General features: G+C 43.0%; 1 protein-coding gene across 2 annotated transcripts in view; it reads right to left on the bottom strand.

Annotated features, from left to right (window-relative positions):
• lrp12 (LDL receptor related protein 12) overlaps positions 1-6,920 on the bottom strand; it is a 51,479-nt gene extending 44,559 nt beyond the window's left edge. The window contains exons 1-2 of one of the 2 annotated variants that reach the window (XM_033018892.1): positions 6,721-6,731; positions 6,401-6,675 (exon numbers count right to left, since the gene is read on the bottom strand). In XM_033018892.1, coding sequence (XP_032874783.1) covers positions 6,401-6,512 — 112 coding nt within the window. In that variant the 5' untranslated portion in view covers positions 6,513-6,675; positions 6,721-6,731. Of the gene's footprint in view, positions 1-6,400 lie in introns of both variants that reach the window. The other variant, XM_033018891.1, reaches the window with a different exon arrangement.
• Positions 6,921-12,542: the final 5,622 nt, after the last annotated feature.

Genomic DNA, 12,542 nt, shown 5'->3' with positions numbered 1-12,542 from the left:
CTGATCATCCAACTCGGTATCCTGTACCTGCCTTCTCTCCATACCCCCCGATCCCTTTAGCCACAAGGGCCACATCTAACTCCCTCTTAAATATAGCCAATGAACTGGCCTCAACTACCTTCTGTGGCAGGGAGTGCCAGAGATTCACCACTCTCTGTGTGAAAAATGTTTTTCTCATCTCGGTCCTAAAGGATTCTCCCTTTATCCTTAAACTGTGACCCCTTTTCCTGGACTTCCCCAACATTGGGAACAATCTTCCTGCATCTAGCCTGTCCAACCCCTTAAGAATTTTGTAAGTTTCTATAAGATCCCCCCTCAATCTTCTAAATTCTAGCGAGTATTGAATGGCACAGCAGCATAATGGGCTGATTGGCCTTCTCTTGCTGTTGTTTCTTTCTTCGCAGTGATGACCTTTCAATATTTGTCATAACTGTTCATTTTTTAAAATCCATTCAGTCCTGTAAATTACTCAACATCGATGGAGCTCTCGGATAAGGGGAGGAAGATGGTGGAAGGTAATGGGGTCTTGCCTTCTCTTTGGAAAATAGTTGGTGATAATCATCAGCAACTCCTCCAATTCCATTGCACTGTCACTCATTTACTTTCAAGTAGCTACTTATAGCCCATCTTAACAGATCATTTCTCAGTAGTAAAACCAGTCTTGCCCAATGTAAAATTCGAGCTTTTGTTTACTTTTTGTGCATTTGCATAACAATGCTTCCAGTGTGGTCTCCCACTTATCCAAGTTCATAGCCTTACTCGAAGATAAATACCATACCATCTCGTTGAACTTGCTGCATAATAGTTAAAAAGGTTCTCTTGAATGCATTGCAAAACTGCTGAAATTTTAACCACACTTGATCCGTTTCACTTCATATCTGAGTGGTTAAAATTCCCTACCAGAGTGGTTAAAATCCCCTAGTATTTGTGGTGTTATTTATGCACTTCTCAGAATCTAATCTACATATTTGCACTTCTGTATTTCCCTGACACATTGGGCCCTATTTTATATTCACAGAAATATCTTGCCCTTCTTGTCTGCATTTCATTGGCCCGAAAGTGAAAACGAAAGTTGAACTGATCTCAAGAAAGATCTGGCAAGATTTAACAAAGCCTCAATGGTAAGTCCCAAACAGCAAAGTGAAGAGATCCCATCCCAAAATGCTGAGCTTTGACTGGAGACAAAGTTGAGGACAGAACACTCAAAGATTTTTGTTTAAAAGGGCAGCCAGTCTTAAATGTCTCTGACATTCAAAATTATATCAAATAACTAAAAGTAGAAAAGTAAGGTAAATTTTAATCTTACAAAGGAATCATCCTTATAAAGTTCCTCTTGGTAGGCTGATTCAGAAGATTAAGTTGTTTTGGATCTACGATGACGTGATTGTTCAGATTCAGAACGGGCTTACTCATAGAATACCGAGGGTTGTGTGGAAGGGTGTTAAGGGAACTGTGGCGACATGATGCCGGAAATGCACCCCCCCCCCCCTCCCCCCCATGACGATGTCCACGACAAGCTACCACCTAGTCGACGTCAAGCTACGACAAGCTCCGCCAACCGGCGACACAATTCCTTGCGAATCGGGACATCCACCTACATCCACACCTACGACAAACTTCGACCACACAGGCGACAACCTACGACACCTGAAGTCAACCTACCTCCACCAGCGACAAACTATGACAAGCTACAACCCTGTCGGCGACAAATGAAGACAACTGAATACCTCACTTGATGCCAGAACTGTCGCCAGTTGACGTAGGTGGTCGCCAGTGGAATTCACCGAGGTCATGACCCGGCGACAACCAATGTCACCTGGTGTCATCCCTATGACAGCACCTACGACAGGAGAAGTCGTGCAACGTCAAGCCCACTGTCGCCGAGATGTTTTGAACATTTCAAAATCCAGCGGCGACAAGAAATAAGTAACAACACTTGAGGAGACCGCTCACGACAATACAGGCATCACCCACGACCATGTGGCGACAGCCTATTTTTCGGCCCTTTATTCTGGCTGGAGGCCTCTACCAGTGGAGTTTCACAGAGGATCTGTGTAGGATGGAACTGGTTTAAACCAAAGATAGACACAAAGCTGGAGTAACTCAGTGAGACAGTCAGCATGTCTGGAGAGTAGGAATGGGTGACGTTTCGGGTTGAGACCCTTCATTGTGTCTGAAGAAGGGTCTCGACATGAAACATCACCCATTTATTCTCTCCAGAGATGCTGTCTGTCCCGCTGAGTTACTCCAGCTTTTTATGTCTATCCACAGGGTTCTGTGCTGGGACCTTCCTTGTTTGTGATATATATAAATAGGGCCCAATGAGTCCGGGAAATAGAGAAGAGCAAATATGTAGATAAGATTCTGAGAAGTGCAAAAATAACCACAGAAATGGTGTATGTATACACGCACACACACATCCTCCATAATGTTTGTGACAAAGAACCATCATTTATTTGTTTGCCTCTGTAATCCACAATTTGAGATTTATAATAGAAAAAAATCACATGTGGTTAAATTGCACATTGTCAGATTTTAATAAAGGCCATTTTTATACATTTTGGTTTCACCATGTAGAAATTACAGCAGTGTTTATACATAGTCTCTCAATTTCAGGGCTCCATAATGTTAGGGACACAGCAATATCATGTAAATGAAAGTAGTCATGTTTAGTATTTTGTTGCATATCCTTTGCATGCAATGACTGCTTGAAGTCTGCGATTCATGGACATCACCAGTTGCTGGGTGTCTTCTCTAGTGATGCTCTGCCAGGCCTGTATTGCAGTCATCTTTAGCTTATGCTTATTTTGGGGGCTAGTACCCTTCAGTTTTCTCTTCGGCATATAAAAGGCATGCTCAATTGGGTTCAGATCGGGTGATTGACTTGGCCACTCAAGAATTCACTGTTTTTTAGCTTTGAAAAACTCCTTTGTTGCTTTAACAGTATGTTTGGGATCATTGTCTTGCTGTAGAATGAACCGCTAGCCAATGAGTTTTGAGGCATGTGTTTGAACAGATAAGATGTGTCTATACACTTCAGAATTCACAACTGCTGACGGTAGTAGCATAATATCATCAATGAAGATAAGTGAGCCAGTACCTTCAGCAGCCATATATGCGCAGGCCATAACACCCCCACCGCCGTGTTTCACAGATGAGGTGGTATACTTTAGATCTTGGGCAGTTCCTTCTCTCCTCCATACTTTGCTCTTGCCATCGCTCAGATATAAGTTAATCTTTGTCGCATCTGACCATGTCCTTTTTTCCACAACTGTGGTTGCTCTTTTAAGTACTTCTTGGCAAACTGTAACCCGGCCATCCTATTTTTACGGCTAACCAGTGATTTGCATCTTGCAGTGTAGCCTCTGTATTTCTGTTCGTGAAGTCTTCTGCGGACAGTGGTCATTGACAAATCCGCACCTGACTCCTGAAGAGTGTTTCTGAAGTGTAGGACAGGTGTTTGGGGATTTTTCTTTATTATAGAGAGACTTCTTCTGTCATCAGCTGTGGAAGTCTTCCTTGGCCTGCCAGTCCCTTTGCAATTAGTTAGCTCACCAGTGCTCTCTTTCTTCTTAATGATGTTTCAAACTGTTGATTTTGGTAAGCCTAAGGTTTGGCTGATGTCTCTAACAGTTTTATACTTGTTTCTCACTCATAATGGCTTATTTGACTTTCATTGGCACAACTTTGGTCCTCATGTTGAGAAATAGCAATAAAAGTTTCCAAAGGTGATGGAAAGACTGGAGGAAAGACTAGGTGCTGAGAGCTCTTATACTTGCATTAAGGAACCAATTAAACATACCTGAGCAATTACAAACACCTGTGAAGCCATGTGTCCAAAACATTATGGTGCCCTGAAATGGGGAGCTATATATAAACACAGTTATAATTTCTACATGGTGAAACAAAAATATATAAAAATGACCTTTAATAAAATCTGACAATGTGCACTTTAACCACATGTGATTTTTTTTTGATTCGGACGTAAATGTAGATGGTTGGTTAGTAAGTCTACAGACGACACCAAAATTTGTAGAGTTGCGGACATTAAGGAAGATTGTCTAAGTATACATAGGGATATAGATCAGGTGCAGAAATGGCTACAGAAATGTTAGATGGAATTTAATCTGAGTAAATGTAAAGTGTTGCACTTTGTGACATCAAATGCAAGGGGAAATATACAATTAATGGCAAGATCTTGTGTAACGGCTTAGCATGACATACAGAGGATCTTGGGGTTCAAGTCCATAGCTCCTTTAAAGTGACAACACAAATAGATAGAGTGGTAGGAAAGGCATATGTTATGTTTACCTTCATGGGTTGGGGCATTGAGAACAAAAGTTAGGAAATGATGTTCCAGCTTTATAAGACATTGGTTAGGCCGCATTTGTAGTATTGTGTGCATTTCTAGCACCACATTGGAGGAAGGATGTGGAGGCTTTGAAAAGGGTACAGAGATTTACCAGAATGCTACCTGGATTAGTTATGAGAGGTTAAGACAAATTTGGATTATTTTCTCTGGAGAGTCAGCGGCTGAGAAAAACCTGATATTAGAAACATATAAAATGATAATAGAAATATTAAATTATAGAAATTTCTAAAATTATTATTATAAATGAGGTAGACAGTCAAAACCTTTTTTCCTTTGATGGAAATTACAAAGACCAGACAAAATAGCTTTAAGGTGAGATGGGCAAAGTTTGGGGGTGGTGGGGGAGTCAGATACAATAGTGACATTTAAAAGGCTTTTGTATAGGCACATAGAAGAAAGGCAATATAGGGATATGGATCATATGCACGCAGAGGAGATTATTTTAACGTATCATATTCAGCATGGACAATGTGGGCCTGTTACTGTACTGTTCTATGTTTTAACACTTGTTTTAACACCATTCTCTAAATTGAGCATTTCCACTGAAATGATGGGATCGCTGATAGGAATCGCCTTTGGATTAAGGAAATACATTAAATCCCAGTAAAGTTGTGCTCTACTAAATCTTGATCAAAGAGGTAGATTTTACAAAGCACTTTAAACGGTCAAGAAGTTGAGAGGGAGAAGAAGGGAAGTTTGGGTCTTGGCAACTGAAGGTTTGTATGTCAAAAGGTAAACGATGCTGCTTGGGCATGGATTCAAATTGGATGGACCAAGCCATAGAAGGGTTTGAAGACAAGGGAGATAATTTTAACAAATGAAACAATTAAATTTGCAGATAACACTAAAGTGGGCAGTATCGTAGATAGTGAAGATTGTTATCACAAAATACAGCAGAATCTTGATCAGTTGGGCAAGTGGGCTGAGAAATGGTTAATAGATTGGGTAAAAGACTCTATGCATTTACTTAGTGGGGAAATGAAGAACCAGGGGTCTACCTTTTAAGGTGAGAAGGTTCTAAGGGGCAACTTTTTCTACACAGTAGGTGGTGGATATGGAACGAGCTGCCAGAGGAGGTTAAGGCAGGTACTATAACGACATTTAAAAGACAATTGGTCTGGTTCAGTGATAGAAAAGGTTTGGAGGGTTATGGGCCAAATACAGGCAGGTGGGATTAGTGTAGATGGAGCATCCTGGTCAGCGTGGGCCGAAGGGCCAGTTTCTATGCTGTGTCGCAATGAAGAAATTGAAATCAATTGTGATTCAGCATCAGGAGAGGGGCGATAAATGTTGAGTCACGTCATGTATTGCAGTGTTTTGGACAAGTTTACAGAAGGGGGGCTAGCAAGCAGATATAGTTACGGCCTAAACTAACAAGGGCAAAAAGAAGCATTTTTGACAGGACCAAATTTAAACATAAAATATTCCACTGTTTTCATGTGCTCGGCACAGGGTATGGGGAACATAATTAAGTACAGAATACTACATGATGAAATACAGATTAACAACAGCCCACGCCACAGGCTCACGATGTCAGGTTGTCTCTTGGGGGGGGGGGGAGGTACCTCGTGGAGTCCAATTCTCAAGTTTCTCTTTACAAAAAGCAAACAAGTCAACGGAGACTATTTAAATGTACCCTTACATCTGCTTTACAGCAGGGCTGACATTAGTCTTCTTAACTTAGCTAGGCGACAGCATAACAATCAAGACGCAGGGAAGATACAATATTAAATATCTAATTTCCATTTACTGCCACAATAGATCAGTCTCTTCTGACGGAGGGTTACAATCTTAAATTAACGGGCGCTTTAAAACTTCAAACGCCTTTTTGTACATGTAGATGGTACACTATTCACGTATGGGGGCGGGGGTTAAAAGGCAGTAAACATTCAACACAAATCAGACGTCAACAGCTGTTAACGATAACCAAAATACAGTAGGTGTCCGTTTTCTAATGTGGGGCAGGAATTAAAAACTGTGTTTTCTCTGCAGATTGTCATTTGATGAGATGAGAAGTTGGATACTCACCGGCGAAGACGAAGAGAAGAATGAAGGCTGAGAGAGTCCGACAGCACAAGGGGCTTGTGTGACCGGCGGACAATGAGGAGCAGCTGGTGGTGGAGCAGGAGGAGACGGCCATGGCTGCCGGAGACAGGGATCAGGGACAGCGGCACAACTTCAAGCCGCCAAGTCAGCAGCAGTTGCCGTGCGGCTCGACATTAGAGCCCGGGGCCAGAAGCAGCTCCTACACGGAGAGTCCCCACTGTCACTGTCACCGCCGCCGCCGCCGCCGGGCCTCCTCCCTCCCTCCCTCCCTCCTCCTCCCCGTTTCCGACAGCGACAGCGACGCCGGGCCTCCCCCTCCTCCTGCCCGGTTCCTCTTTATCAGGCCCTTCCTCTTCGTCCCACTCCGCTCCGGATGTCGCCTTGTTTCCCGGTTGTTTGCCGGCAGCTGCTATCCCGTGGCTTCCTCTGATCGGCCCGGCTCGGCCTTGCCGCCTCCACCTACACGGCCCAGCCCGGCCTTGCCCAGCCGCCGCCTCCTACACCCTCCCCCTCCCGCCACTCGCCTCGCGAGGTAAAAGGTCAACAGACGCCCTACGTCACTACACAGACAAGGCGGGCGATGAAGTCCAGGTCCCCTAAGCCCGGCCCGGTCAGGAAGCCTCATCCTACCTCTACTCCCACTTTCTCACCTTTACCAATCATTCGTTTACTTTTCCAAACGAGAAAATATCATAAGGAATAACTTTTTTCTAGTGGTCAGCACTTCTGAGCTGTTCGGGAACTTTTAAAGATAGTTGGCCCTGCCAATGGCATTTATGCTTGATTGATGGGGAAGAAAAAGGTATGTACGAGAATTAGTAACAAAATCAATGACTCACATTGGCAGAGACTAAATGCACTTATTGTTGAAAATAACAGGGAAAAGATCTTTGTTATCAGCACCAAAGTAATACCAAAACGTGCATTAAAAATGCAGGGCTGCCAAAATTGGGTGAGAGTTGAGTGTAAGAAAATGCGAGGAAGTCCAACGACCAGGAGGGGGGGGGGGGGGGGAGGTGAGGATGTGGGAGGGGTTGTCCCCCCCTCCCTGTGGGGAGCTTTTGCATTTTTCAGCTTGAAATTGTGCAATCTGCTGCATACTGTAGCAAGTCTTTTAACTTACACTTGAATGCAACATTGGTTTAAATTAGATTAGGTATGAATAAGGTTAGGCTAAATTACATTCCACAGTGCAGCCAGGCTCTGATCAACAGGTGCAGCACATGACCTTTGTATATTCATGTATGGAAATCAGATTATAATTCATATATATCTATCTATATCTTCTACTATATTACTAAAAGTCTGATCTTGACCGCTTTTGGCTCGCTGTGGTGTGATTTTGCTGTGGTGTGATTTCCGAGAGAACGCCACAACCTACGGCCGTCATTTTTGGCCACCTTGCTCAGAGCCCCCCCTCCGCCTTCCTGGACCGGAGGATTTTTCCCATCGATGAAAAATCAGAGCGATATTAATGTTTTAAAAAAATTCCCCAATCTCTCTGCTGCCCCCGCTGGCGGCAGGGGCGGGACTATGAAACCCGGAAGTGTAGTCCCTCACAGTCTGCCAGACCCAGGAAGCGAGAGGGTCAGGGCTCTCTTAGGTGCGAATAACACTGTCTATTCCAGGGTGAGTCCCCTCGATGCGGCTGTAAGGTGGCTGTCGCCCAATTGTTTGCCTCGCCTTTTTAACGAGTTTGTGTTCACAAAATAAATTTTGGTTGTCGGGTGGCTGTCGCCCAATTGTTTGCCTCGCCTTTTTAACGCTTTTGTAGTCACAAAATGAATTTTGGTTGGGTGGCTGCAGACAAATTGTTTGCCTTGGCTTGGCTTTTAAAATCGTTGCAACAGTTTGGCTGCCAGCCCATGAATCCATTCGGCCCACAATGTCTATACTAGCCCCCTGGAAACCAGTACCTTTGGCCCGCAACACCCATACTAGCGCAACAGAAAGCCCCCCCCCCCCCACTGGCGAGCAATATTGGAATTGGTGGAGAGGTGAAATATTGTGTGGGTGACCAGCCCTCCCGTGTGATGTTGGGACCCAACGGGTCCCACTTAGTCTAGTTTACCTTATATATTCCCCTCGTGGTTTTTACTCGTCTCTAAAACAATTTTTGCTTTATTTTGAATTTCCAGCACCTGCAGATTTTGGGTCCATGAATGTCAAATGGAATCATTAGTACTGCAGTTACATTGCCATTTTAAATAGTATGCGATGCGTTTAAGACCATCAAATTGCTCGTTCTTTACGGGGAAATCCGCCGACAGAAAGCTATTCTCATTGGTGAGTGTGGAGGAGATCTGGAAGCCTTGGGCGAATTGAATTGCGCATGACTTTATTAATTTATTTATTTATTAAAACAAATTTATTTTTTTGAGCGTGAGAAATTCTGTGATCAGCGTGAGAGCGTGAGAATTTTGTTAAATGCGTGTGTCTCACGCTCAATGTGTGAGAGTTTGCAGCCCTGAAAATGTGTCTAATTGGTATTCTTTAATGGGATATAAAAACAATCTATTTAGTACAATGTTCACTATTACAAGAGGGAACGGACTAATTCAAAGTCAGCATGGATTTTGAAAAGGAAATTATTCCTTGATTCCACATTGATTTTTCGAGGAAGTAACCAAGAGAGCAGACTGTACATGCAGTAAGTTTAATTCATCCAGCTTTTCAAAAGTTGCTTTGGTGAGTTTGAAAGAAAACTCTAATCATTAAAGGCAGAAACTGCAAAATCAGGTGTTGAGTGGCAGGGTGTATTTATTGGGGCAGAATGCAGAGAGTGAAAAGACCCGGAGCGCGGCCTTGCATCGCCCGGCGCGGCTTTAATGGCCGTGGGACACTTACCATCACCCGCCGGGGACTTTGACTCTGACATCGGGAGGAGTGCAGGGGAGAGATACGACTTTGCCTTCCATCACAGTGAGGAGGAGATTCACTGTGATGGATGTTTGTGTAAATTGGGTTGTGTCTTGGTTCTTTTCTTGTTGTATGACTGCAAAAACCAAATCTCGTTTGAACCTCAAGAGGTTCAAATGATAACAAATAAATTGTATTGTATTGTATTGTAAAAGGTGGCTATTTATAGTGGAAGAAGCTGGGTTTTGATGTTCCACATGGATCAGCAATTCAACCAACACATGTCACAATTTACATTTAAAATCTGGATTCAATAATGCAATTTCTACGTTTTTGGGTGATATCAAATATGGGAGAAATAGTCAAAACTGATGTGGTCAGAAGCAATGGCACAGCAATGACTAGCTGCCCATTCTTTACTTCTGTGTTTTGATGCGCAGGCACAATATTCACGGAAGAACAACCCAGCAAGGAGATAGCCATAAAAGAACACAAAGTGCTGGAGTAACTCAGCAGATCAGGCAGCATCTCTGGAAAACATGGATAACTGATGTGTCAGGTCGAGACCTTCTTCAGCCAGCCAGCAGTTCTTTATGGAGTTAACAGCCAGAGTGAGCATGATCAGCCCAGTAACTTTGCTATTGCAGTGCCATTTATCTTTGCCAATTTTATGCAAGAAAACATAAAAGTGATGTAGAATGGACCTATTCCAATGTGCAATCTCACTAAAGAACAGAAATGGCAGGTAGCCATGAGTCAAAATACCCACATTTTTTTAGTGTGATTCTTAATTCCTTGGAGGAAGAAACATTCACTTATAATGCACCTTCTATAATTGACAGCTAGTAACATCAGGACGAAAGGGTTAAGCAGTTGGAACTTCTCCAGTATGCATTCCCTTCAAAATCCAGACTTGACTGGGAGCAAAAAGATCAGGAATTTATCTCTAATGCGAATTGTGACATGCAAGATCATTACATATTAGTTGTCAAAATGTAAGATTGCAGACAATAACTTGGAATAGCCTTAAAATGAAACAATTGATCTAAAGCTTTAACCTTTTTCTATTTCCATTTTTCCAGTTTTTATTGTTATTCTTGCAATGATGTTGAATGCTTTACCAATGCTACCGTGTAGCACTCATTAAACCAAAATAAGCTGGTCAATGCCCAAGTTTAAAAAATACATAAGGTAGGGTTTCATAGAAGCGCAACGAGATAGTCTACTACAGTAGATTATGTGATGGTGGTGCATGTGTGTAGTCTGCTATGTGCATTGGGTATGATGTTGGGTTCGGCAGTAACCACACCGACACTCGCAGTGGGGTGAACTCACGTGAGTGAGTATTTTATATACTGTGGTAAGAAAGTCCAGGATCAAATGGGGTACTGTCCCTCATGTCAGAGCACTTGTAACAACTACAGGAGCATTTCACTTCTAAGCATTTCAGGAATATTCTTTGCCAGAGTGATCCTGCAATGACTTCACAGACTCGCTGACCAGCTATACCCTGAGGCAGCATACGAACATTGCCTTTGTTGATCTTATGAATTATTTCGATTCTGTCAGCAGACGTGGCCTCTACCAGGTACTGGAAAGGATTGAATGACCATCATGCCTTCTAAACCTCATTCAGTCCTTCAATGAGATTATGCACGGTACAGTGCAATTTGATGGTGCTACATCAGTTTCCCCATGAGAAGAGTGCAGCAAGGCTGTGTCCTAACTCCCATTCTGTTCGGCATCTTCCTCTCTGCCTTTCTGTCCTTTGCCTTCCCAACAGACACAGAAGGAGTGTATCTTGACAGCAGAAGTGACAGGAAGCTCTTCAATCTAGCAAGGTTGAAAGTCAAGATAAAGGTAAGAACTGCACTTATAAGGGACCTCCTGTATGCTGATGATGCTACACTCATCACCCCAATGGAAGAAGGACTTCAGAGCTGATGGGCAGACTATCTCGTGCTTGCAACAAATACTGACTAACAATCAGTTTTAACAAGACAGTTATCGGGTTAGGGTACTCCATTCCCACCTGAAATTACCCTAAGTAGCACTCCGCTGGAAACTTTCAACAAATGTACCTACCTAGTATCTATGTTGGACTTCCGGTGGCGCTATGGAGTAGGAGAGACTCGCGCCAACTAGCTCCGTGAAAAAACGGAAAAAACGGGGGGAAAAGACAGATCCTACCTGCAGAAAACGGCACCGATTGTTTTGCAATAAGCCCGTGACGTCATCAGGCGCGCGACACCGGCAGTATGTCGACTCAGCATACTTCCCCCCACAAGACAAAAAACGGCAAGACTAAAGAGGTAGGCCCAACTGAAGCCTCGGCCTCAGGTTTAACAGCATCCCGAGAAGACATCTCAAAGAAGAAGAAAAAGACTGAGTAGGAAGAATTAAAAACATTTCTTAAGGAGGAACTTAAAAATCTTAGACAGAACTTTAAAGAGGAGCTGACATCTTTTAAAAAAGAAATTAAAGAACAAATTAAAGAAGATGTTACAGAGATTGTACACGAAGTCCTTGAAGACTGGAAATTAGATATGGAAAGAAATATGACTCAAAATGTTGAAGAAGTAAATGAAAAACTGAATATGATGGAATCCAGATTTGATTCTAAACTTGAACCTATCCTCCTGACATTAAACCAACACCACAAGATTGTAAAAGAACTTGAGGAACTTGCTGAGACAAGCACCGCAACTACAAAACAACTCATCACTGAGAACCAACGCCTATCAAAGTTATTGCATCAAATAACTGAAAAATGTACAGACTTGGAGGGACGACAGAGGCGTCAGAACTTAAGAATCGTGGGCATCCAGGAAGGCAGAGAGGGGACTCGTGACCCCCGTGAATTTGCTGCAGATGTACTGAAAACAATTTTGAACCTGGACCAGGCGCCATTACTTGCCCGAGCGCACAGAGTGCCGAGACGACCCCCAAAGGTGGGCGACCCTCCAAGAATAATGATAGTAAAGGTCCAATATGACCATGTATTGGATGACATGATGAGGAAAATTGGCAAAAGCAGAAATCTTGTATATGAAGGAGACAAGATTAGTGTATTCAGAGATTACCCTGTGGAAGTTGCTAAGAAAAGAGCGTTGTTCACAGAAACAAGAAGAATACTGAAGAACATAAAGAATCTGAGATATGGACTGTTATACCCCGCAACACTAAGAGTCAGTTACGAGAAGAAGGAATACTTCTTCATCAAACACACGGAAGCATTTGAATTTGCCAAGAACATCGAGGACAA

Source organism: Amblyraja radiata, chromosome 4 (assembly GCF_010909765.2).
Source record: "Amblyraja radiata isolate CabotCenter1 chromosome 4, sAmbRad1.1.pri, whole genome shotgun sequence".
Classification (NCBI taxonomy): Eukaryota; Metazoa; Chordata; class Chondrichthyes; order Rajiformes; family Rajidae; genus Amblyraja; species Amblyraja radiata.
This window is presented reverse-complemented; position numbering and strand designations above follow the sequence as displayed.